General features: G+C 41.2%; 1 protein-coding gene across 1 annotated transcript in view; it reads left to right on the top strand.

The window, feature by feature from the left end:
* The first annotated feature begins 2,339 nt into the window (after positions 1–2,339).
* The window catches only part of SLC2A9 (solute carrier family 2 member 9), a 62,491-nt gene continuing 38,265 nt past the window's right edge, over positions 2,340–26,565 (top strand). Inside the window, exons 1-4 of the mRNA XM_083366930.1 lie at positions 2,340–2,455; positions 11,256–11,354; positions 19,851–20,011; positions 26,196–26,320. Of these exons, the coding sequence (XP_083223056.1) occupies positions 2,405–2,455; positions 11,256–11,354; positions 19,851–20,011; positions 26,196–26,320 (436 nt within the window). The 5' untranslated portion in view covers positions 2,340–2,404. The remainder of the gene's footprint in view (positions 2,456–11,255; positions 11,355–19,850; positions 20,012–26,195; positions 26,321–26,565) is intronic.

Here is a 26,565-nt window from a genome sequence, read left to right as displayed (position 1 = left end):
TGGCTAATCTAAAGAAAAGAAGAAACCGGGGCAACATGATACCAGTATTCCAGTATTTGAGGGGTTGTCACAAGGAAGAGGGGGTCACATTGTTCACCAGAGCACCAGAGGGAAGGATGAGAAACAGTGTTTGGAAACTGATAAAAGAGAGAAGCAACCTGGAATTAAGGAGGAACTTCCTGACAGTGAGGACAATCAACCAGTGGAATAGTTTGCCTCCAGGAATCATGGGTACTTCATCACTAGAGATTTTTAAGAAGTGACTAGACAATCACATTTCTGAGATGGTATAGTTTCTCCTGCTTGAGTAGGGGGCTGGACTAGAAGACCTTCAAGGTCCCTTCCAGCTCTGTTCTAGTCTAAGGCTGAGATAATGTCCTTAGCACTTTAAGACTACTGAGCTTCAGACTGTTGCTCTCTTCTACTGACCATGTGTAGGGACCTGCCCAAACTGGCCCTCTGAGGAAAGTACGATTCTTGATGCCATATGGTTAATCAAAAGGACTTTTACTGAGAAACAGTGGTTGCAGTAAGGTCAAGCGGAATCTAACATTCCCATGCAAAGCACCAAGCTATTCTTCCCACTTTGAAACCCAACCCTTTGACCAGTCCACCAGCAGCCAATACATTGTCACAAGGCTGTTTTGAGAATGCTGTCATACAGGATAGTAATGGGTCATCCTCAGGGCACAACAACCTTGGAGCCAGACTGGAACCAGTTGGGAGGGAGTCCGTTCCATCTCCAAAGATGATCCCCCTCCCTAATTCCCATGTGGTTACAGCAAAAGCGAAAGCATGCAAACAGTGCTCCCCTGCAGCAGCGTCCTCCCCCCTCCAGTAGAATGGCAGGGCACCCAAAAAAGGGCACCTGACACCATACTTCTCAAGAATGTTGCTTCTAATCAAATTCCTTCTCTTTCCTTTGATCCCTAAAATTTAGTTCTCTCATATCAAGCAAATTGGTCCACTTGCTACTCCAATCTGATTATTTCCTGAAGCACTACGACACGCCGGCACTTGTTTCAACTCCATAGTTTATTAAGACAGGTTCCCTTTCCCTGTTTAAGGTACCACCAATAAAAGCTTTTATTTCTTCCTGTTCTTTTCCATGCTTTCAGATTAATTTACTAGGTGCTATTGATTTAAAGAGAAGATACATTAAGATTTCCTCTGCTTTCAGTTGACCAGTCACTGGAATCTGGCTGCCATACATTCCTCCTACATTCTCCACTTACTCAGCAGGAAGCAGTTATTTAATAACTTTGTACAATATTGCCAAACATTCTTGTTAGAAGATGGAGAATGCAATCCCTTAGCATTTACAGTTTTTCTGGTTCCTCCTCTCTTCTTTCCTCCTGTTGAGTTACACTAGCAAACTCTAGTTTATTCTCTTTATTCAATGGAAACATCCATTGCTCTCAGGATCCTCACTTTATATATACGTATATTTATGTGTATATGTATATATATATCGTCTTTCTTGTTGTATGGAGGTATTTTTCTGGAAGTATTCACTGCCTCAATTTGAAACTCCCCAAATAATTTGGTTTTGTCAGCAAACATATCTACCTTGTAAGTGGACTGTAGATGTAAGATCTTTTATGCAGCACAGCTCCTACCCCCCTCCCTGGCCTGAGGGGGGATTGGTGGGTTTTTTTTTATCATTTTTATTGGGTTTTTTTACTATGTATCTATTGTATTTTAATCGGGCATGCATTTAATTATCTTTTAATTTTTGTACATTTCTGTGTTTTATTCTTGCCCTGTACACCGCCCTGAGTCCTCAGGGAGAAGGGCGGTATAGAAATATTAATAAATTAAATTAAATTAAATTAAATCCCCTCACATGAGAGGCAGTTTGCTAAATTTAAGTTGGAGGTGGAATTTGAGGGAAACAATTTCCCTTGTAAAGATACACCACCCATCACTAGATAGCATAAGTATGATTTTGATCTTATATTCCAGATTTTTGGGATTCAAAGAACAAGTGACAGTTGGAATGCTCTTATAGTCTCTCCTTAAAGTGGCAAATTTTAGATGAATGAACAGGGACATAAAAGCCAAGTGCAAACTCATCCTGACACTGGAACTCTTTTTCAAATTGGGAAAATCCCAGTCCTCTGGAGAAAATCCCCCACCTGGCCAAGCCGCCTGCCAGAGGTCCCCTGCAGGACAAGGAGGCGGCAATCCCAAGCCTGCCTTTCTTGCTTGGCTCCCCAGCAACCTGAGAATGGAGGCCTGGATCTGTGCCTGGGCTCCAAGCCGCACTTTTTCTTGTAGCACGCGGCAACTGGCTCCGGGCTCCACCTTTTCGGCGCCCCGCCCGCATGCTGGGGACACAGGTAGAGGAGCTGGCAGTCGCGGGCGCCCACGCGCGCAGGCCAAGGCGAAGCAGCCGTCGAACATGACCAACCTGGTGCCCCTCGTCGCAGCGCGTAGCCAACGAGGGAGAAACGTGAGTAGCTAAGCGCGAGCTCGCGGGGAAGGAGAGCCATCTTGCTCAGCAATCCACGTGGCTCGGCTGCAGCAGCGCAACCTGTGCGCGCCCGCTTCCTTGGAAGTGACTCGTCCAGGACTCGCTCCCAAGGAAGCGGCACCCGACGGCATTCGCCTTTCCCTGGGAAAGAAGCCGAGAGCCCCAGCTTCGGCCACACAGCTGGAGTCTCCGGTGACAGGTGCCGCGCCCTCTTCCTCTTGACCCACAGGCTCGCCGCCTTCCTCTGCAAGAGCCGGGGTCTCTCAAGTACCAGGAAGGAGAAGAGCAAGCTTGGTGTCGGCTCGGATTCCGGGACATCTCTTTCCTACCGTTTCGGAATGGCGGAATCGATTCCCTAGAAAACTGGGAGGAATCTTGATAGAGCAATTGCTTTGCGGAGCGCACCTCTGGCACGCGTGGAGAGGCGGGGGTCGGAGTGGGTGGGTGGAGGTGGTTCTCGCTGACTGGCGCTCAGAGGGAATCGGGTTTCTTTCCTGCAGACGAGCTGGGGAGGGGGTTAGAAAAGGTGCAGAGAGAAAGGTATTAGAGAAGTTAAAGGAGGTTAGGGAACAGCAGAATTTAAGAGAACTTTAGTACTGCAGCTGTTGGCTTCAGAGCTAAAAATTCTGCCCAACAGACAGTATTGGAGATCTTCAGGGAGATGATGTGGGTTATTATTAGGCGGATGGAAAGGAAGAGAATGCAGCCCGGCATAATACATGTAGTCCTCAACTTATAATAGTGCATTTAGTGACCATTCAAAGTTACAATGGCATTTTAAAAAGTGACATGACCATTTTTCACACTTAAGACTGTTACAGCATCTCCATGGTCACATGATCAAAATTCAGATGTTGGCAACTGGTTCATATTTATGACAATTGCAGTGACCTGGGGTAGTGTGATCAACTTTTGCAAACTTCTGACAAGCAGAGTCAATGGGGAATCCAGATTCACTTAACAAGGTTATAACTTAAGAAATGCAATGATTCACTTAACAACTGTGGCAAGAAAAGTCATAAAATGGGGCGAACTCACTTTACAAATGTTTCAATTAGAAACATAAATTTTGGGCTCAGTTGTGATTGCCCTGGCCCTTTATGCAAATGAAATGGTGCACCTCACCTGCCCATCCATTCTAAATCCCAGCAGCCTATTTTACCTTCCAGTTTCACTTTCTGCAGCCCTGACTCACTTCCCTCCCAGCTCTCAACTCATTGTTGGAGAGGGAATAGGAGGGACCTGGCTAGGCCTAATAATTCTTAAGTGGAGGGGATATACATGCATTGTCAGCCCTAAAAGTGGCCAGTCTCTGTACTACAAGACCTATTGCTTTTGCTCATATCTCCCAAGAATTCACCAGGGAGCCTTGCAAAATCCACCCCAAATCCTTCCCACATAAACTTCATTGGGGATTTAAATGACACTCCAATTTCTCTTCATTCTCTTTATTTTTAGTTTTATGTAAAAATGAATCTGTATCATGAAAAATGAAATCACACAGGTGTTCTGTCCTTTTTCTCAATAGAAAGTAAACTTGTTCCTGCTCAGGTTTTGGGGCACTGGTTGTTGAGGAAGTGAGGCCTGATAAATTTCAGGTTCAGAAAGCGTGCTTTAAAGCAGAGACAAACAGCATTGTTCCATGGGAGAGCTATGCTTTATCTTTTCTTTTTTCTTCCAACTATGGAAAAAAACTTATTTCTTTGGGGGGAGTGTCACTGTCTCCAGGCTTAGCAAGGACATGTGTAATAATGCAGTGATGTCACTGGAGGAGCAGAAAGAACTATAGATAGTTCTTGACTTACAACCATTTGTTTTAGTGACTGTTCAAACCTACAGCGGCACTGAAAAAAGTGACTTATGACTAGTTTTCACACTTAACAACTGTTGCAGCATCCTCATAGTCACGTGAACAAAATTCAGGCACTTGGGAACTGGGCATGTGTTTATGACAGTTGCAGTGCCCTGGGGTTATGTGATCATCATTTGTATCCTTCCCAGCTGGCTTCTGACAAGCAAAGTCAGTGGGGGAAGCCAGATTCACTTAATAACTGTAGTGATTCAATTAATAACTGTGGCAAAAAAGGAAAATAAATAAAATAAAATATCACTTAATTGTCTTGTTTAGCAATGGAAATGTTGGGCTCAGTTGTGGTTGTCAGTCAAGGACTAGCTGCAGTTAGTTTTGACTAGAAAGTATATCCCAGATTTGGAAGGCTAACATTGCTATTTTGTATCCTTTGATGGCAAAAGCCCTTATATAGAAAAAAAATGGGATGCTTGAAAAATGGGCTGGGGGAAGAACAAGCGGCCTATACCTCCCCAATTACTAATTACAAATTCTCCCTAGGTTCATTCCAGCAGTTTTTCAGCTTAAATTTGGAAGACAGAAACTATGGTACTAAGTGAAATTAAAGATTCTTGAGTGCTAAATGCAATACTATTATGGCCTTTGTTTAAATGACTCCAGAAGAGGAAAGCTCAAGAAAACCTATTGTTCTGCTTTTTGTGAAGCTTTTCTCATTTTCTCATTTCTCCTCCAGCTTTGTTGAGCTGCTCCAGTGTTTCCCATTCCATCAAAATGTAGCTGATATGCAACTCAGTCTTTCCCTCCACTGTTAGAAGGTCAAGGGCTGAATGAGGCCATAAAATACTTAAATTAGATAAGACAGAAATATGTCTTCCTCGGCAAGACTTTGGATAGGATTGTACTCTCCATGAAAAACTTTTTTGTAAGATACTGCCTTAAGTACTCCTCCCAAGAAAGCTGAACTCTGGAAACAAGCATTGTTTCAAAAGGAACTTTTATTGAGAGATAGTGATAGCAAGAGATCAAAGCAAGATCTAAAGTTTTCCTATGTGAATACTACATTAAAACTTTCATTTCACAAAACCCCACCCCAGAGCCCAACTGACCAGTTTGCGTCCAGCCAATCCACAAGTGCGAAGTTGTTATGGGAACCAGAGCTGATAAGGTATCTGTCAGTGGAGTGGAAATAAGGCAGATAGACCCTGGAACATTCCATTCTCCATTTCACACCCAAAGAGATAAGCCAAAGTTGAGAAAGAACAAAGTAGAGAAAAACCTCCCCCTCCCACTAGAATAGCAGAGCCCCAGAAAGAGACATTGAAGGGGTTCCTAACATGCTGCCACCCTTAAAAGAAAGAGGTCTGCCTATAGAAACAAAAATAATAAAGTAGCAAAAAGAGAATAATATGTTAATTAGATTTATCTGAATAAGTAACATGAAAAAATTGAGTAATCTTGGGACTCTAATATGCTTCTTATATACCCATTCATTTTGGGAGGCTGGAAGGTCTTTCCAAGCCACCAGATATTGGACAGCCCCATGGTGCCTATGGGAATCTATTATTTCTTTGATTTCAAAGTGCTGCTCCCCTCAATCATAATAGGTTATGGTGTGGGAACAGGTTTTGGCCTTAAAGGCAAGGTTATTTCTGGTTTTAGTAAACTACAGTGGAAAACATGGTGAATTTGCCTTAATGGTTTTGGGAGTTCTAACTCCACAGTGACTGGGTTTATAATACATTTGATGGGAAAGGGCCCTACAAACCTGGGCCCCAGCTTCTTTGAAGGTCGAAGTGACTACAAGAATCTAGTGGATAGGTAAACCCTGTCCCTGAGGTGGAAAGTTTGGGTTTTATTCTTCTTTTATCTGCTTGAGTTTTTAGGCATCCCTGGCTTTGTCCAAAGCTTTCCTTACTATTGGCCAGGTGTTTTGTAATTGATACATTCATTCCTTAAGAGAAGGGATTCCAGGTTCATTAGTAGGCAGTTCTGGCATTGGTTTAAACACCTGCCCTGTAGCTATTGAAAGGGAGTGTATCCAGTGCTAGAATGAATAGTATTGTTGTATGCCACTTCAGCAAATGGCAGGAGGTCGATCCAATTGTCCTGTTGATAGTTGATAAAATATCTAAGGTTTGTTCTAGAACTGAGTTTTTTGTTCTGTCCCCCCTTTGTTTGAGGATGAGAACTAGAACTCAGAATTGGCTCTGCTGAGAAAAGTCTTTTTAATTTTTCAAATGCCACTTGGCATTCCATAGTCCACTTCAGGGGGTTATTGGGTCTCGGTTTATTTGTTTTTAACACATTTGTGATAGGTAAAGTGATCTGGGTGAAAGAGGGGATGAACTGTCGGTAGAAATTTGCAAAGGCCAGGAAGCTTTGTAGCTGCTTTATCACCATAAAGGAGGCTACCCAATCTAAGACAGTGTGTACTTTCTCTGGGTCCATCTCCACCCCGTCATACAAAATCCTGTAACTCAGGTAGTCAATTTTCTCTTTGTGGAATTCACACTTTGATAATTTTGTGTAGAGCTTTGCTTAGTTCAGGACCGTTCTGGCCAACTTGATGTGTTTGGCCTTTGTTTTGGTGTAAATTAATATATCATCCAGGTATACCAAAACTCCCTTATACAGGTGCTCATGGAGCACCTTGTTGATTAGCTGCACGAACACATCTGTTCCCCTTTGCAGACCAAAAGGGAGCACTCTAAGGGGGCAGTTGAAAGCAGATTTCCATTCGTCCCCTTCCTTAATCCTAACTCTATAATACACCTCCCACAGGTCCAATTTAGAAAATATTTTCCCTTTTGATAGGTGGGCCAGTATATCTTTCATGATAGGCAGGGGGTACACATTTTCTACACATAGTGTGTTCAGATCCCTATAGTCCATGCAGAGATGAAGAGAACCATCCTTCCTCTCCCTGAACAGCACAGGTACAGGCTAGTTGTATGAACCCATGGGCCAGGTTTTTGTCAATGAATCTATGTAGTTCGCTCAATTCCCTGGGAGTCATTGAATAAAGCTTCAGCTTTGGTAACTTTGCCCCAGGAATGATCTTGATATCACAGTCAATGGTGCATTGGGGAGCCAGTTCATCTGAACACCTTTCACTGAAAACCTCAGTCAGATCCGGGTACTCCCTGGGTACGGTTTGCATGGCCTTGCCACACAAAGTGGCCACTATTTCCCTGATCTGTTCTTTTCTGGGGCAGATTTGTTTGCTCAGCAACAGGTTCTTTTCTCTGGGAAATTTCAAACATCCCTCTCTTCAGTCTATCAGTGGGTTCCATTTTTTCAGCCACCCAACCCCAGGACAAGAGGCCACTCCATTCCAGGTGCCAAGATGAATGTTAAAGTTTAAAATGGTTCCCTATGTTTAACTCCAGGGGTTTCTGTAGCTAGCATGGCTTGGATGCCCCCTGTGATGGACCCATTAAGCAGAAGAAGATGGGGTTTTTTAACCTCTTTAACTGGACCCTTAATTTCCCTTCCAGGGCTGGGCTAACCAGGCATCTGATGCATCCAGGATCACTTTTCCTTCTCTGCCTGGAATTAACAGTTCTATGGGCATGGTCATTGGTGCAATCAGCCCACTTACCAATCAGTAATCATTGTAATCACCTTCTGGCGTCCTGGGTTCATCTCCTGGTGGGGTCAGAGTTCCACTCCCTGGTTATGGGGTTGGATGGAACTCCACGAACTCTGTGCTCCTCAGGGCCATATCTTTCTGACATAGGCTGGGCTTAGTCAGCTTTCCTTCAGATTGCTGATTGCCTCTTTTGGTCAGAGTTTATCTGCGGCATTCCACAGCAGGATGACCCTCTTTGCCACATTTGAAGCAGGCTGTCAAGGGGGGGGGGCATAGCCAAGGTTTTTGTTGCTTCTCTCTTTTTCTCTGGTGGGGACCATTTACACATTTTTCCAGAACGATATGGGTTGTGGTGCTGGTCAATCTCTACCTCCTTGGCCAGGAGGCACCAGTCATGTAATCAAACCAGGGCACCCCTAACCACGCATGCATTTAGCCCATCCTGGAAACAGCTGATTAGGATGTCTTTGGGCCACTTGAGGAAGGATGCCAAGTCTCAGAACTCCTCTGTCTACTCAGCCACTGGTGGATGCCCCTGCCTCATGGTCTTTATTTGATCCTGTGCCTTCCAATCAGCCAGGTGGTCTTTGAACCTCTTTCTCAGGGTGGTCAAGAAATGGTTAAAGTTTTGGAGATCTGCTGAGTTGCAGTTGTGAAGGGTAACCATCCACTGAGCTGCAGTTCCAGGGCTAGGATGACGACCCTGACTCTGGCTTCCTCACTGGGGAGGGTTCTCCCATACACTTGCATGTAGGTGAACACATGAGCCAGGTAAACCAGCTTTGATTCCTTTGTGGGTCTCTTCCTCTAGGGGGTTGCAGGCTGCCATTATTCCCGTAGATCCAGTTGTCTCTGCCATGGCTTCGGTCACTCCTGATTCACTCCTTCCATACTTGGTTTCTTCCAGTTGATCCTTCCTTTTGCTCCTGTGCTGCCTGGATTTTGCTGAAAGGCCTCTTCCATGTATTGTGTGGCTTGTTTCAGGATCTGGTCGGTCGACTCCTGCTCTTCTTCAGATTCGTTCCAGTCATTGGAGAGTGACTCCATCTCCTGCTTCCAGCCCTTCTTCTGGCTTCCTAGAGTGAATGTTACTTGCTGGGCTTTTTCTTCCCACTCTTCTCTCTCTTCCCTACTCCGATCAACCATCTCAGCTTCATGGAGCTTTCTGTATTTACTATTTCTTCCATCCAACCATAGGAACTTTCTTTTGGGTGGGTCTTCACAGAGGACTCTCCCCAGCACTTGGTCTCATCTTGTTCGCTTCATGGAGGGACATGATGCATGGTTCTCACAGTACAGCAGTTGCCTCTCTGGGTTGATCTTTTTGCAGATCTTGCTTAATGTAAGGTCCTGCCTTGACTACTCCTCCCAAGAAGGCAGAACTCTTGAAAAGGCATTGTTTCAAAAGGAACTTTTATTGAGAGATAGTGATAGCAAGAGAGCAAAGTAAGAACGAAAGTTTCCCTGTGCAAATTGCTACATTAAAACTTTCATTTTACAAAACCCTACCCCAGAGCTCTGGTAGAGGACAGGAAGGCCTGGAGGAACGTTGTCCATAGGGTCGCGATGAGTTGGACACAACTTCGCAGCTAACAACAACCCCAGAGCTCAATTGTCCAGTTTGCTTCCAGCCACTCCACAGATACAAAGTTGTTATGAGAACCAGAGCTGGTAAGGGACAGTTCCCAGGTGCTTCACTGGATCTCACAACAGAGTGAAGATAAGACAGATGGCCCCTGACACATTCCATTCTCCATTTCACACCCAAAGAGATACATCAAAGTTGAGAAAGAACAAAGTAGAGGAAATACAACCACAAGCCCCCTCCCAGCCAAGAAAAACCTCCCCCTCTCACTAGAATGGCAGAGCCCTGAAAAGATACATTGAAGGGGTTCCTGACATTGTTTCTTATTTGAGCAGCTTGAGTTTTCAACTTTGATAAATTGGGCACTTAAGTTTCTGGAAGCTACCATTACTTAGTGTTCACACCCAACCTACTGCAGCTGTATTACTAGTTTTTTTTCCCTGGACTCAGTTTATAAACAGTCCTCAGGGAAAGGGCGGTATATAAATGTAATAAAATAAATAAATAAATAAAATAATGCTGATAAATGGCATTTGTTTACTTGCTTATTCCTCTTACTGTCATAGATTAGATTGCTATGTGATGGCATAGAGTATAAATCACTACAAGGATTTTTCATATTTTTTTGTTTTTCCAACATGCAGTTTTTGCCAAATTAACATTCAATAGTCTTTATTGCAAGTAAGAATTTTTGCCTGGGCTTGTTGACTAAAAGATGAAATAATCCCAAGGAAACTGGGGTAAAATACCTTAATGGGATTCATATCCAAAATAGAAGTGCATAGATGTACCAGGTACATACTTTACCCAAATGTAATTACTTTGGAGACTGAACCAGGCAATCTGTGATTCAAATTTTTCTACAAGGTTCTGTGTTTCAAGAAAGCAATGCACCCTTCTCTATAAATCTCAACTATTGTTAGGAGAGAATACCCTGTCTTCTGTTTGTCTGAATATCCAATGGGTGTTCAAATAATCATCTGATGTCAAGGATGGCTTCAGGCTTAGCACAGAATATGGCAATTCATTATTTTTTGTAATTGTAAATGGATAATTTATCTCTGGCCATTTTTAGAAGTCTACTCCATCCTGTTTTTGTTTTAATGAGACCCATTACTGTGATAAAGATTACATCACTGTAATTGCTCTAGATTTTGATTATGCTAGGAGAGAGTGACCCTTGTTCAGGCTATCTAGAAGTGAGGGGGTTTGTACATGTGGGCATTACATTTTGTGGAGGCTGAGCAAAATTATTATAAAAGGAATTGTTGCAGGTTTTCGCACTTGTTGGAAACTGAATCCTTTTTCCTTAAGAATTTAAAAAAATAGGAAAATGGTTCTCTGGAAATGATTAAGAGAAATGTTATGGAAAACTCACTCATGAAATGAATCAACAGCGTATTTCAGGAATTCTGATCCTGACTCATATTTCAGATTTTCCCATATGTACAACTCCAAGAATTACCAGCAGCCCATCATGGGCTACCCTGAATTGAATTTTTTTGGAATCATAGACTTAGAACATCAGCAGTTCCTCAAGCTGGAGAAGGCTGGAGTAAACAGATTTGAATAGACAGGTTGCTCAATTTCTTAGGTGCCTCCTAAGGAATTGTTCTATTTTATTACGTCCCCTAATTAAATACATTTTCATGTAAATTCCTGAAGAAAGACAATTTCTCAGTAATTTTGGTTTAGAAAAATAAGATTTTCCAATTTGTATTTCTGCAAGTAGTGTTTATTTGCAATTTCTGTTGTTTCTCTGTACTCTAACAGTATTCCGTTTACATTTCAGGACTGGTCTATTAGTCTTATAACAGCATCTTTGGCTGGAGCCTTTGGATCCTCCTTCCTCTATGGTTATAATCTCTCTGTGGTGAATGCACCAACAGTGGTGAGAAAACGATTTTTTAAAGTATAAAGTCAGTTTGGTGCAGCGATGAGATGTAGTAAGAGAAAGTTTTTGCAGTATTGGGAAACAGGTCTGCACTTGTCTTGTGTTCCTTGTTTCCTTGTCCAGCTCTAAATGGGCTCTTTCTCAGCAGAAGAGCAGTGAAGATGTTTTTAGGCAACCTCATTAAATTTTCTGGAGTTACAGGTAAATCCCCCATGTACGAACATTCATTTAGCGAGTTTTCACAAAAACATTTTTTTTCAGAAAGGGTACTTACATTAGAAATTCAACATTATGACCAAAATGAGGCCTCTGTAGCCATGCCCCATCACTGAAAACTTTTAAGTTCACATTGAAGTAATTAATATATCTCACAATTAGTATTTTCTTTTGATTTTTCCCTTTTTAAATTTAATAAAGAGCAAGAGGGAATATATTCCTTCAATGAAAGCACTATTCTTCTGATTTTCCTTTTCCTTGCTTGCATAATTTGCATAAGACTGCATATTAACATCCATATGTTTATCCTTAGTGTTTTTATACTTGTAGTCCTCGAGTTACGACAGTTCACGTAGCAACAGTAGCACCAAGGCAGTTGTTCACCCTTACGACTGACCACAGAGACATTGCAACATTTCCCCTGCCTATTCCCAACCCCCACAGGGGCCTAACAGGCACTGTTTCTGCTATGGTAGCCCACTGGCTCCTCCCCACTCCATTACCAATCAATTGCTCACTTACCTTTCCAAGATCCAGAGTTCCAGAACAGGCTGACTGCTCCTTCTCTCTCCTCAAGCAAGCTGTCTCTTCTCCAGCCTCTCTGCTGCAGGGTTTGTACAGCAGCATGGTTTCTTTTCCTGCTCCTGGCACTCAAAAAGTGAAAAGGTGAGAGCAAAAGCAGATTGGGATGAGCAAACCCTGTTTACTGAAGCTGCCTATGAAGGACACCTAATCCACTTTTTTTTTTACAATGGGATGGAAAGCTTCCATCCCTTTGCAAAAACTTTTGGCATAGAGAAGAGAAGCCCTTGGGGCACAGTCTCACAGTCCTTCAGGCTTCTCTTCTCCATGCCAAAAGTTTTTGCAAAGGGATGGAAGGCTTCAAGCAATGCAAGATCGCTCTACTGAAGCCTTTGTAATCGTTTTGGTGAGAAGAGAAGTCTTTGGGGCATGGTCATGCGTTCCTTCAGACTTCTCTGCACCAAAAGTGTTTGCAAAGGGATGGAAGGCTTCAAGCAGTATAAGATTGCTCCCCTGAAGCCTTTGCAAAAGCTTTTGGCACAGAGAAAAGAAGCCTTTGGGGGTGCAGTCTCACACTCCTTCAGACTCACCGAGGCTGCCTGGCACACCAAAAGCAGATCAGGTGCCATGCACAGGCAGCCTCCGTGAGTCAGCCCTGGTTTTCCTCTTTTCTTACTGCTCCACTTTTGGAGTGCCATAAGTAGATAAAGAAACCATGGCAGAGAGGCTGGAGAGGAGACAGCCCGCTTGATCATTGGGAACTTTAAAAGGTAAGTGACCTGGTGGGTAGGATGGAAGGGGCGGGGGGGGGAAAGCATGAGATATCTCAGTGGGTCTTGGGAGTCCTTGGGTGGTCTGAAGCACTAGGCCCCCCATGGCTTTCCCCATCCTGAGATACCTCATGTGCACTTAATGACCTGTGCATTCAATTACCCAATGCATTGGGTAAAGCAGAGAGGGATCATGATCATTTAACATGATCCAATTAATGAATCGTCAGGTTATGAACGTAATTGGCAAGCTCTATTACATTTGTAACTTAAGCATTATCTGTACCTGTTAACATTTTGGAAATACAAGTCCATAAAGTGTGATGTAGTCAGTAAGCTTTACACATTATTGTAGCTGTAACAATAAATATTAGTGGAGCAGGAAAATCAAGTTCCATGTGTTTCATCTTCTTTATAGATATACTGAGTCCACATTTTGAATACTGTAGCTCTTTAGATGGGAAGACACAAGCTTCGTTCATTTATGGGTGCTTTGCTAGAAATTCCTTGGCTCCATCTGTCTGCTTCTCATTCTTTAAAGCTGAAACCCTTCTCTACCTAAGTGCTTTAATACTAGTTGACTAGATGTCTTATACATTTAAAATTAGGGAGATTCTTAGAAATACCAGGTATACAGATTATCTGATACTCAAGACAATCTATAAAATTAACTAGAGGAAATTGGCTTAAACTACCTGTGGCTACAAAAGGGATGCAGTGGCTCAGTGGGTTAGGACGCTGAGCTCATCGATCAGATGATCGGCAGTTTGGCGGGTCAAATCCCTAGTGCTGCATAACAGAGTGAGCGCCTGTTATTCATCCCAGCTTCTGCCAACCTAGCAGTTCAAAAGCACGTAAAAATGCAAGTAGAAAAATAGGGACCACTACGGTGGGAAGGTAACAGCGTTCCGTGCACCTTTGGTGTCTAGTCATGCTGGCCACATGACCACGGAGACATCCTCGTACAAGTGCTGGCTCTTCGGCTTTGAAACGGAGATGAGCACCGGCCCCTAGAGTTGGAAACAACTAGCACGCATGTGCGGGGGAACCTTTACCTTTACCTACCTGTGGCTACAGGTAGTCCTTGACTTACAACCATTCATTTAGTGACCATTCAAAGTTACAACAGCACTGAAAAAAGTGACTGATGACTGTTTTTAACTTTACAACTGTTGCAGCATTCCCATGGTCACATGATCAGGATTCAGATGCTTTGCAGTTGGTATGTATTAATGATGGCTGCAGTGTCCTCAGAACCTGTGATTACTTTTGCAATCTTTTGACAACAAAGTCAATAGGAAAACCAGATTCACCTAACTCCGTTACTAACTGCAGTGCAATGCAGTGATTCACTTGCAACTATGGCAAGAAATGTCATAAAATAGGGCAAGACTGACAAGAACTGTCTTGCTTAGTAATAGAAATTTTGGGCTCAACTATAGTTGTAAGTCAGGGGTCTTCATACCTGGCCCTTTTATGACTTGTGGACTTCAACTCCCAGAATTCCTCAGCCAGCGGGCCAAGTTTGAAAACCCATGTTGTAAGTTATATAGAACTATCTATATAACAACTCTTGTTCAAAGAGGTTAATATAGCATCACTGATCATGGATCGCTCTGACTCATAATACTTCCATTATCAATTTGACATATAAACAATTATAAAAGAAAAGCTGACATAAGCTTTTGCATTCAACATTATTAACAAAGCAATATTACTTAAATATGCTGTTATGGCCTCAGTTTGTCATTAAGCGAAGACTTAGATTTGAGCTATCTGAGCAAAATTAAGTTCACATCTGATAATCATGACATTTTAGAAAGGGCCTATTAAACAAATGTTTCTTAAAGTATGGTCCAAGACTCTCCAGGAAATCAAAATTATTTGCCAGATATTTGCAAAAATTTAAAACAGCTCTTGTTATTTTTCTTTGTTAAAAAATATTGGGTTTTTATTTATATTAACATCATGTCAGGGCCCACTTCGAAACCTCATCCCAAGAAAGCAGGACTCTTGGAACAGCTTCTTTCCAAAAGGAATTTTTATTAGGAGAAGCTGATAGCAGGCATGATAGGGTTTCCCGCTCAGATCAATAGGTTAAAAGAGTCCCAAGCATAACCCCACCCCAATGGTTCATCCAGTCAGTTTGAATGGGCCAATCCCCAGGTGTTAAGTCTGCTGTGGGAATAAAGTTGATAACGGGGGTCCATTCCCATGCTTGTGAAGATGTTGTTGGGTCTTCGCTCCTTCCCTTCCACAGCTAGAGATAAGCTAGATGGCCAGAGGCACATTCCTTTCTCACCCTAGGATAACATCAAGGGAGAGACACTTCAAAGAGTAAATATGTAGGAACATTGGAAAGGATACATTGTAGCAAAGCAGAATAATATACTACAGAGTCTTCCTCCCTCCCTCTCAGGAGAATGGCAGAACCCTCAGAAAGAAATGAATTAGGAAAGAAATGAGATAGATTACCCCCGCCCCCGGGGGAAAGAATGGGTTCTGACACATATAATGGATTTATAATATGATTGATTCAGTAAATATTTTACAAATGTGTCAAATTTATTTTTTAATATGGTAAATATCAACAAATATAACCCATTAAACAAAAGCCCTCCATCATTTTTAAAAGTTGGAATGGATCCTGAGAACAAAAAGTTAGGGAAGTTTGTCTTAGATTGAAAAGAAAGAGGTCACTAAACCTCAGAAGTCTGAGGAAAAAAATTCTGATACTTCTCAGTGTCATGGTTATCCACAAATGACCACCTTCAAGGTTCCTTGCAACCTATTTTGCAGAACCCTTACAAATTTGCTGGGCTGAGTCCAGGTGCAAGAGAATGCATGCAAGCACAATATGGTAGCCAAAAAATTACAAGATGTTTAGGAAATCTACTATACAATGACCAAATAAGGAGAAATGGGCATTTGTTACATATTTATTTCAGTAGTGTTGCAATATTGTTGGTGGTCATTTGTGATAGTCATACAAAGTGCAGGTTGTTATTTTTCACTGGAACACTAAAATTAGTCACGTTGAAATTGTGTTTATCTTGCACCTTTGACCCCGTTATTTGCACTTTGGTCACTGATGAAATCTATTATATGTTTCAGCAATTGATCTAGTAAACACTGACAGGACATTTTATTCAGAAGTGACTTCAGAAATGACTTCTTCAGAAGGAAAAGCATTTGTGTGTATTGCATTTGATATACAGCTTAGTGTAAACCAGTCCCTAAATGATAACTAAGTCCTACTTGTGTCAATTATTTCCCCCCCCCCCTCAGATAACTAAGAGGTAGTTAGGTTCTTTAATTTGGAAATGAACCATGAAAAATATAGAGTCCTCGACTTATGACCATAATAGAGCCCAACATTTCCATTGTAAGCAAGACAGTTGTTAAGTGAATTTTGTCACATTTTATAATCTTTCTTGTCACAGTTGTTAAATAAATCATTGCAGTTGTTAAGTTAGTAGCACAATTGTTAAGTGAATTTGGCTTCCTTTTGACTTTGGTTATCAGAAGGTCACAAAAGATGAGCAACATACGGTAACTCCAGACCACTGCAAACATCATAAATATAAACCAGCTGCCAAGGTCTGAATTTTGATCACATAACCATGTGAACTCTGCAATGGTTTTAAGTGCGAAAAATGGTCATAAATCACTTTTTTCAGTGCTATTGTAACTTCAGATAGTTACTAAATGAATAGTTATAAGTCAAGAACTACTTGTACATTCATTGCAAATGAAAAATAGCATCTAAAAAAATTACCACTTCCAAGGGAAGTTAAATGCTAAGTTTTCAGTGACATAATAAATACAAATGAGAAGAGGGAGAAAAATAGGTTTATCTTTTTATGTTCCAAATAGTTTTTCTCAACTGGGGTATTTCTGGAAATCTTGGCATTTCATCTGAAATATGAAAAACAATTGAGATTCTAACTATTTTTTTAAGTCTGCAAAGCAAGCACCACCTGTTCAAATTGCAGATTCATGGGAGAATCTCAGGATCTTGGTTTCTTTAAAAGGCCTTTGTTAATCAACAAAGGCAGGCTATGTAGCCATGGTACATTGAAAAGAAAAGTAGGGGTGGGAAGGAGAACTTTGAAAGACTCTCTCACAGCCTTTCCTGGTTTCTTAGAAATTCTGCTTTTCTGGAACTAAAGGAGGAATTGACTTTTTTTTCAGAACTTTTCGGGGAGTTTTATTTATGTAATTTGATCCCACTTTTTATATTAAAAGCATTCAAAGTGGATTTACTTCTTTAAAAAAGATTTTTTTTAAAAGCACCTTTAGGAACACAAAGGAATTTTGCATTGCTGAAACCAATCTTAGCACCCAGTTGTGTTATTTGCATCCAGTTCGATCTTCCCAGGTAGAGCAAGTAAATCAATTGCAGGGGGGGTGCTGAAGGCAAAAAAATACATCACTTCCACTCTGGTCTAAACCTGTTGCTTTGCTCATTGACTTCTGTCTTTCCCAATAGGATTTGATGTGTTTCCTTGTCTTCAGCTTGATTGAACCAATTAATTACGTATCTTTGTCTCTTACCTCACTATTCTCTCGCTGCTAAAACATAATCTAACATGGATGGATCTTGTTGCAAATTCAGTTCCTTTCTTCCTTTATAGCAGAGGTTCCCAACCTTTTGGGCATCAGGGACCGGTTATGTGGAGAGAGGTTTTTCCACGGACCGGAGGGCGCGTGGTTTTGTCTGCTGCCTGCATCCCACAGATGGGGCTTTGCTTCTTTGTGCGGCTCAGTTGCTGGTATGTCGTGGCCCAGTACTGATCCACGGACCAGGGGTTAGGGACTCCTGCTTTATAGCATTCAACATTAATAGCACTTCTTGGGCTCTAGGTTTTAGGAAGCAATGGACATGATATATGCCTGCTTATCTCCCACTCTGGCTGGTTGGATGTGCTCCAGTGATACAGATCTTAGGCTGCTTGGGCAGATCCTTACTGATAGAAGCCTCTCTGGAGCTGATTTGAGACGACATATCATAGCAGAGGATAACTTGCTCTGTTTATTCCAGGCCTCTCCGAAGCTAAATTCATGTCTGAGACTCATGTAGCAATAAACAATTTTGTAGTTGGATTTTCTTAAGCATGTTTTTAGTAATGATAGATTCACTACATTCCAGCTGGAATCTGAGTACACAATGAAGGAGAATATTTGTAGCTGAGGGTTGAAATAAAGGGTCCTTGGTGCTCTCTGAGCTTGCTTGTTTTCTTGCAGATGTTTCATTACCCTAACTAGGTAATATCATCAGTGCTAATAAGGAGTGCTGTTTGCTCTGTTTATAGTCAGCTGTCTTGCCTGTCTGTGTGGATGGGGGCGGTCTTAAGGATTCTTTGGTTGGGCTGTTTACTAATGGCTCTGTTGTAGTTTCTTGACTGGGGTATTGCTTACTTGATTGTTGGTCTGAAGTTGATCTTGGAGCTGATCTGAGTGCTGATTACTGATGAGGAGGTGCTGGAGTCTTTTTCTCTTTAGGGCTGGTTGATTGTCTCTTTTGCATAGTCTGTAGCAGGCATGTCAAACTGCCGGCCCACAAGCCGGATGCATCATGATGAAACCGTACCCTCCCCATTGCTGGCAGTGGGGAAAAAGTCACGATACGTCGTGTGACATCACATGACATTGTGAGTTTGACATGCCTGGTCTATAGATATTGTTAATGTCTATGTGTCTATTGATGGCTGATTTGTCAGAGTGCCAGGCTTCTAGAAATTCCCTGGCATTTTTGGATTTGACCTGGTCTAGGATTGTCACATTTTCCCAATTGAAACTGTGGTTAAATCTGTCTATATGTTGTGAAATTAAAGAACTTTCATCATGCCTTTTGACTGCCAGTTGGTGTTCATGGATGTGTTCCGCCAGTCTTCTGTTGTTTGTCCTACACAGTGGTTGTTGCAGCAACAAGTTGGCACTCTGACAAATCAGCCATTGATAGACACAATAGTAATTAGCACTCAGATCAGCATAGATTAGCTCCAAGGTCAACTTCAAACAGCACTTACTAGCACTAATGATGTTACCTACTTAGGGTAATGAAATCTCTGCAAGAAAACAAGCAAGCTCAGGGAGCACCAAGGACCCCTCAATCTGAGCACAGTTTGGCACTCAAGTGCTTCAAAACTCATTGAATTTGGTATTCAATGTGTTCTGAAGCAGAAATATTGTCCTGGTGCTTGTCTTTCTCCTGGTAGTCAATATGCAAGGAAGAACTTGCTGATGTCAACTGCCTCGTGACTCGCTATTTCTTCTAGATGAAATGGTAAGTCACATGGTTTTCCCAGTACCCATCGGTTTTGGTATTTGACACATCTTCTGGAATGGATTACCAACGAGGACTGAGGTACTACTATATAATTAAATGATAAAGGTGTTTGCATGCTTTGTTGCATTATTTCTGGAGCACCTTTAGAGAGCAATCAATATTGTCCATGAGAAGGATTGTAGTTGAGGCCATAGTGTATAACCAACTCTCAGACTTAATATTCCAGGAACTATTCCAGATCTTTGGAAATAGAGGGTCATAGGAAAACCTATGGCACCGAAGAGTATAGGAACCCTCCTTTGATGACTGCTGGAATGGTGGCTGGCTTGCTTCTCTACACAAACATGGGAAACCTAGGGCAGGGGTGTCAAACTGCCAGCCCACGGGCCAGTTTCATCATACTGAAGCCACACCCACCCATTGTCGGCCATGCAAAAAGAGTCGCTATACATTGTGACACGTTGCGTGACATGGCGAGTTTGACACCCGTGACATAGGGGGTTTTTCATTCACACATTGCATAAAGCTCTGTTTCAGTAGGTAAGTTGGTGTAAAATACACATCCCATTTTTAAAAGAAGACTCCTTATAGCAGAATTTTAAAGTATTGAAATAATGTGATTTTTAAAAATGCTAATTTGTAATTATATATGTCTACACTGATTAATTATGTATTTATTGGAATTACTTGTAGTTTATTAAGAAATTTTACAATGAAACCTGGGAAAGAAGATACAACCAGTCAATTACTGAACAGTCACTTACATTGCTATGGACTTTATCTGTCTCCATTTTTGCTATTGGTGGACTTGTGGGTGCATTAATTGTTACTCCAGCTGTCAAGTATTTTGGTCGGTAAGCATTATATTGAAAACAATGCTATGCAATATTTTTTTTTCTTTTAATGGATGATAAAACAAAAAATTGCTCCTCTAACTGATATTATGGCACCTGCATTTAAAATACTAAGTAAGATACTTCCCCTGATAAAACAGTTGTGATTAATAGCAAGTAATAATGTATGCAATGTAATTTTGTATAAATTGGGCTTTTTTGAAAAAAAAATCTTCTCTTGCTTTTAAAAATACTGTTTAGAAATCTAAAGTAGTAATCTGTGGGACTGAACTATCACAGTTTTTGCATCTCTTTGCTGCCATCTAGTGGCTGTCTAGTTATAACAAAATTATAATAAGCCCAACAAGACTGTCCTGATATATGAAACATAATTCTCCTCAAAGCAAGTGCAGCAAGTGCAGGAGGCTTGGTTTATATTCTATACCAAGAGTAAACAGTTTCTCTCACATTTTCTCCACCAACTAAAATAATTTTGGAGAGGAAACATGTTGGAAAACATCAAACCCATCACAATAAGTTGTCATTTAGAATGGCCTTGTATGCTAAGCTTGTCCCTTTAAACATGGATTGCCTATGTTCATAATGGCAATTATGAAAAACAGCAATTTGAGCAAACCTAGATTTCCATCAATCCATGTGTCCAATCAGTGCCAAATACCAGTGACATAAGGATGGGTTTATAAATGCCAGCTGCTATACTCATTCTCTGTGGACACCATTTTAATATTGATAATTGTATGGCTGAAGATCACAGGCCAACTCCCCCATGGTATCAAAGAAGTGTTTTAGATTTGCCCAGCATTGTATTTGATTCAGATCAAAATAAAATTTCATGTACTTGATGCAAGAGAAAGTTGTGCATGAGTTGGCCAGGTTCACTCTCCATGTTCTAACTCAGACATGTCAAACTCGCGACATCACATGACGTTGCAAGACGTATCAGACTGTTTTGCCATTGTCGGCAATGGGGTGGGCATGGCTTCTGGTTGTTGCGTCCGGCCCATGTAATCTAATTTCTTGCATCTTGAGGCCTTCTTGTAGGCCATTGAATCTACAGCTGTGCAGTAACAACAGCAGCTCCACTAAGTTGGGAAATCTCTGTCTCAGAAAAAGAAAGGATTGGTTGGGGAGTATTAGTGGGGCAGAAGTAGAGCAATCTATCCCCAGATAAAATAATGCTCCCAGTTCTGTTTCCTGGACTTTCTCCTTAAATATTGGGTATGGTAGGATCTAGCTGCAGTTGTCTAACTGGGAGCCCATTCCTATCTCCTATAACTGTTTGCATATGTGACATGGAAGTGTGGCAGTTGCCGGAATGCAGTATTGTGGAACAGTTTGTTGTCATAAAAGTAAACCTAATCCCTTGTTTTTACCTTCAAAGCAGCCACCTTTCAGTTTTGCTTTATTCTTCCTATGGTTTGTTTTGTTTCTTTAGTTTGGATTAGTATTATGTGCTTCAGTTTTGCATTTATTATGTGAAATATCACAGCTAATACTGGCCTGCTTCCTTTGGTTCTCAAGATATTTTGAACCTACAATGGTAGTGAATACCTTTTGACTATGGAATTTTGCTTCTTCACAGTGGACATTCTGATCTAAAGTAATAATCATAGTACTGGAAGGGACCTTGGAGGTCTTCTAGTCCAATCCCCTGCTCCAGGCAGGAGTCCTTATACCATTCCAGACAAATGGTTGTCCAATCTTTTCTTGAAAATCACCAGTGACTGAACATCCACAACTCTGGGAGGCAAGCTGTTCTATTTATTGTTTTCACTGTCAGGAAATTTCATCTTAGTTCCAGGTTGAATTTCCCTTTGATTAGCTTCCACCCAGTGTTTCTTGTCCTGCCCTCAGATGCTATGTAGAATAAATCAACTCCCTCTTTCTTGTGACAGCCCTTCAAGTATTGGAAGACTGCTATCATGTTACCTGTGAGGGTGACACAGGATGGACTTTGTAATACTTTAAACATGGTTTTTGTATTACTGTTGCACTGGCTAACTAACATGGTTTTTCTTGTATTTTAAATTTGCTTTTTCAAACATATTTGTAAGGACCTGCCTCTGTTTCACTACAAAGAAAGCAAAACTCTTGAAACTGGCACCATTTCAAAAGGAACTTTTATTGGCAAGTACAGAAAGCAGGAAAGCTAGGCAGGATCTGAGGACTTCCCACCCAAATCAATAGGTTAAACCCACGAAACAATAACCCCACCCCAACTGTCCATCCAGTGAATTCAAAGAGGCCAATCCACAGGTGATATCGAGCTGTGGGAAAGCAACTAATAAGACACCTCTCTCAAGGTTGTTAGGTCTAGGGCAGGGGTAGGCAACCTTGGCTGTTTTATGACTCGTGGACTTCAACTCCCAGAATTCCTGAGCCAGCTGGCTTAAGAATTCTGGGAGTTGAAGTCCATGAGTCATAAAAGAGCCAAGGTTGCCTACCCCTGGTCAGGGCTTCTGGTTTGCAATCGCGGCGCTGGTGGACGTGTGGAAAGATCACTTCCTCCACCATCTGGTTTTCTCCTGCCGGGGGACCCTGAAGAGGGTCAGATGCAAAGAATGAATTAAGCAGTTCTGCTTTCTCTCTACTGCTTGTTACTTCCTTACCATCATTTTCCATTAGTGGACCGATTGTTTCTTTGACTTTTTTCTTGTTTTTTTATTATTTTTGACATTTATTGCAACTTTTATTTCATTCTGAGCCTTAGCTTTCCTAACGTCACCTTTCAGGTTCTGGCTATTTGTTGATATTCTGCCTTAGTTATGTGTTCCTCTTTCCATTTTTGTATTTATCTTTTTTTTCTTTCACTTTGTCTAAGAGTTCTTTGGGCAACCATGCTGTTTTTTTCTTGGTTTTCTTTTTCAGTGGTATTATGCTGGCCTGGGTTTTTGTAATCATATTTTTTAGAGTTTCCCAAGCTTCTTGAGTTGACTTCCCCTTTAAGATTTTTATCCATTGGTTCCTTCCCCATATTTCTAAAGAGCTAAAATTAGCTCTTTCAAAGTTTAAGATATTGGTTTGATTATGTTCTGTTGCTTGGGTCTGTATTATAGTGAATTCTAAAATGACATGGTCACTCTCCCCAAAAGTTCCTGAAATGTCAATCCCATCTATCACATCTTCTCTGTTAGTAAGAATTAGGTCCAGTCTAGCTGCCCCTCTAGTTCCATCTACTATCTTTTGAGTGACAAAGTTGTCAGTTAGGTTGGTCAGAAACCTGTTCAACCTCCTACTTGTTGCAGAGTTAGTCTCCCAGTTGATGTCAGGATAATTAAAATCCCCCATTACTATTCTGGTGGGTTTCCTTCATATATTTGTTAACTGATTAGCAAATAGTTCATCTATTTCTTTTACTTAGTTGGGTGGCCTGTAGTATACATGTATGGCAGTGTCATTCTTTTTTTCCTTTTATGTTGGCCCCATATGCATTCTAGCAGGCTTTCATCCTTGGTTTTATGCATCTATGTAGAGAGGAAGTAATCTCTTATATATAATGCAACTCCACCTCCTTTTTTGTTAGGTCTATTTCTTTTGAATAGTTTGTATCCTTTAATCAGTACATTCCAATCATGAGTTTCATCCCACCAAGTTCTGGTAATGGCAGCTATATCATACCTACCTTCATGTACTAGTACTTCAAGTTCACCCTATTTCTGAGCATTACTATCTAGGCCTTTAAGTTCTTTGTGGCTGATTCTGGTTATGTTTCCTACATCTCCTACTTTGCATTTGAGTTTCTCTTCTTTCACATCACTTTCTACTTCTGTATTTGGTTGGTTGTCTAGAGGTTTTTGCTTGGAATTAGGTCTTAAAAGTCATATTTTAGTTTAAAGTCCTGATAAGATGAGTCAATCATTTTCTAAATATGTTTTTCCTGGTTCTTGTGAGGTGCAGCCTATCCCTTGCAAGAAGCCCTTCAGGTAGGTAATCCAGACCATGGCCAAGTTCTCTTCATGGCACCTAAGCCAGTGGTTCATTTCTAAAATCTGTTGCTCCCTCATAGAATGTTGGCCTTTTGTCAGAAATATAGATGCTTGTGCTCATAAGTCCTTAACTTTCTTACCTAGCTGTTTTTACCTAGCTGGTCTTGTTATTGTTTTCAGGTTCATTGTTATGTTGTTAGTCCCCACGTGAAGAAGAAAGGGGTAGTAATCTATGGGGTTAATTATTTTAGTAAGGTTCTCAGTCACATCTTTGATTTTAGCTCCAAGGAAACAACATATCTCCCTAGACTAAATGTCTAGGGACTACCTGTACTTTATCAAATTTTAGACACTTTTTAAAAAAATGAGAATGTAAAGGATTGAAATGTTCTGCACCAATTTATGTAACATTTGGTTTTCTTCTTTTATTCATAAAACCTAAAATCACAAAAAAGAAATATGGAAAAACTAAAAAGTTACAGTTGTTCTATACATTTATGGGAGAACTGAGCAACAATATTGTTGAATCCTGCTCATTATCTTAGCACCTAACAGGATTAGAGATCCTCGAGAGTAATCTATAATAGACTGGACCATTGTTGAAGATCCACATTGTATTTTAGTGAGTCATTTGAAAACAGTCTATATTCAAACATTGCTGAGAGGGATCTTGGATTCCTAGTTGGCAGTCACTTAAATATGAGCCAATAGTGTGCAGCACCAGCCAATGCAATCCTAGGTTGCATTAACAAAGGGATAGAATCAAGATCTCATGACCTTACTAAGACCACACCTAGAGTACTGTAACCAGTTTTGGTCATCATATTATTAAAAAAAATGTTTAGATTCTGGAAAGAGTGCAGAAAAGAGCAACCAAGATGATTGGGGTGTGGAGGCTAAAACATATCAAGAACGGTTGCAGGAATATGTCTAGTGAATAGAATGACTAGGGGAAAATGATAGCAGTGTTCCAATATTTGAGAGGCTGACACAAAGAAGAGGGGGTCAACCTATTTTCCAAAGCACCAGAAGGCAAGACAAGAAACAATGGATGGAGTCTAATCAAGGAGAGAAGCAACCTAGAATTGAGGAGAATTTTTCTCACAGTCAGAACAATTAACCAGTGGAATGGCTTCCTTCAGAAATTGTGGGTGCTCTATCAGTGGACGTTTTTAAAAAGAAACTAGATAGGCATTTATTTGGAATGATATAGTGTTCTGTTCCCCCCTCCGGAGTACAAACAAACAGACAAAGCAGGCACGACTAGCAAGAGTTAATTCTACAGGCTGTAGTTAATTGCCTTCAGATAAGGCCTTGGCAGCAAGCCGCTGGAATGAGATAACGTCCAAACAAACAGTTCAGAAGCAGATGTACAGAAGCGTTGCCAAGAATTCAGACCAGGGTTTCAAACCAGAAGCAGAGTTCTGAAGATGTGACCAGAATTTGTTTAAACTATTGTTCATCACAAAGTTCTGAGAGCAGCCACACCCCCTTTTGTACCTAGTGGGGTGTGGCTCAATGACTCAGCTAGTCCCTGGCCCTCCTACTCTTCCTACGCTGCTGTAAACGCTTGGCCCTGCATCTTTCTCAGGGGTCTAGCCATGAGTCATCTTCGCTAGACTGTATCTGCTGCAGCTGCTCAAGCTCCATCCCAGCCTGGCTCCCAGCCTGGCTACTCCCAGGCTGCTCCTGTTGGCCTTCAGATGGAGATGGAGGCCTTGCCAGAGGGGAGGGTCCCGGAGACGGAGGCCTTGCCAGTTCTTCCCCATCATCCTCAGAGTCCTCTTCCTCGGGTAGGACAGGCTCGGGGGTCAGGGCCACAACATATAGGGTCTCCTTGTCGAGCAGCGGGTTGGACAAGAAGACCTCCAAGGTCCCTTCCAACTCTGTTATTTTGTTATTCTGAAACCTGCACTGTTCTGGGGCTACTGGTTGTCTCATCTAATTTAAGACAAATTTTGAAGCGACTCCCTGGCAAGAGAGTTACAGATTCATTTGATCTACAGAACTTTTTCCCAAGATTTTGAGCTATCTTTATCCTGTCTATCCATGGGTTTTTAGTTTGTCTGTGTAAAATAAAGAACTGTTTTCCATTGCCTTCTACCATGCAGTTTGAAGGATATTTTTATACCCTTAATCTTGGCATTTTAGGTATACTTTTGACTTTATCTATCACAATAGCCTTTAATTATAGTATTTTATGAAAAACTATTTATCTGGAAATGTAAGGATGTAATAAGTAATTTGTTTCTTTTCAGAAAGCAAACTCTGCTGCTAAATAATGTGTTTGCTATTATGGCTGCATTGTTCATGGCCATCTCACAGCTGGCAGGAATCTTGGAAATGATTATTTTGGGCCGATTCATAATGGGCATTGATGGAGGTATGATTTAATTTGTGCTAGATACTGATGTTTAGTGAACGTTCCACATTCCCTGCTCTCTAGCCTTTTAACATCTCAACTGAACTAGCTGAACCTGAAAAATAGGCTGAATTCTTAAGAAATAAGAAGTTTTTTGATGCATTATATTTAATACATTAAGTCTTTAATCTTGGCAAGAGTAGAAATCCTATTGAAATCGTATCATTCTACCTTATATCAAATGCAGTCAATAATGATTTACTTTT

The sequence above is a fragment of the Vipera ursinii genome (assembly GCF_947247035.1).
Source record: "Vipera ursinii genome assembly, chromosome: 7".
Lineage (NCBI taxonomy): Eukaryota > Metazoa > Chordata > Lepidosauria > Squamata > Viperidae > Vipera > Vipera ursinii.
The sequence above is the reverse complement of the archived record's forward strand: the minus strand, read 5'-3'. Positions and strand labels throughout refer to the sequence as shown.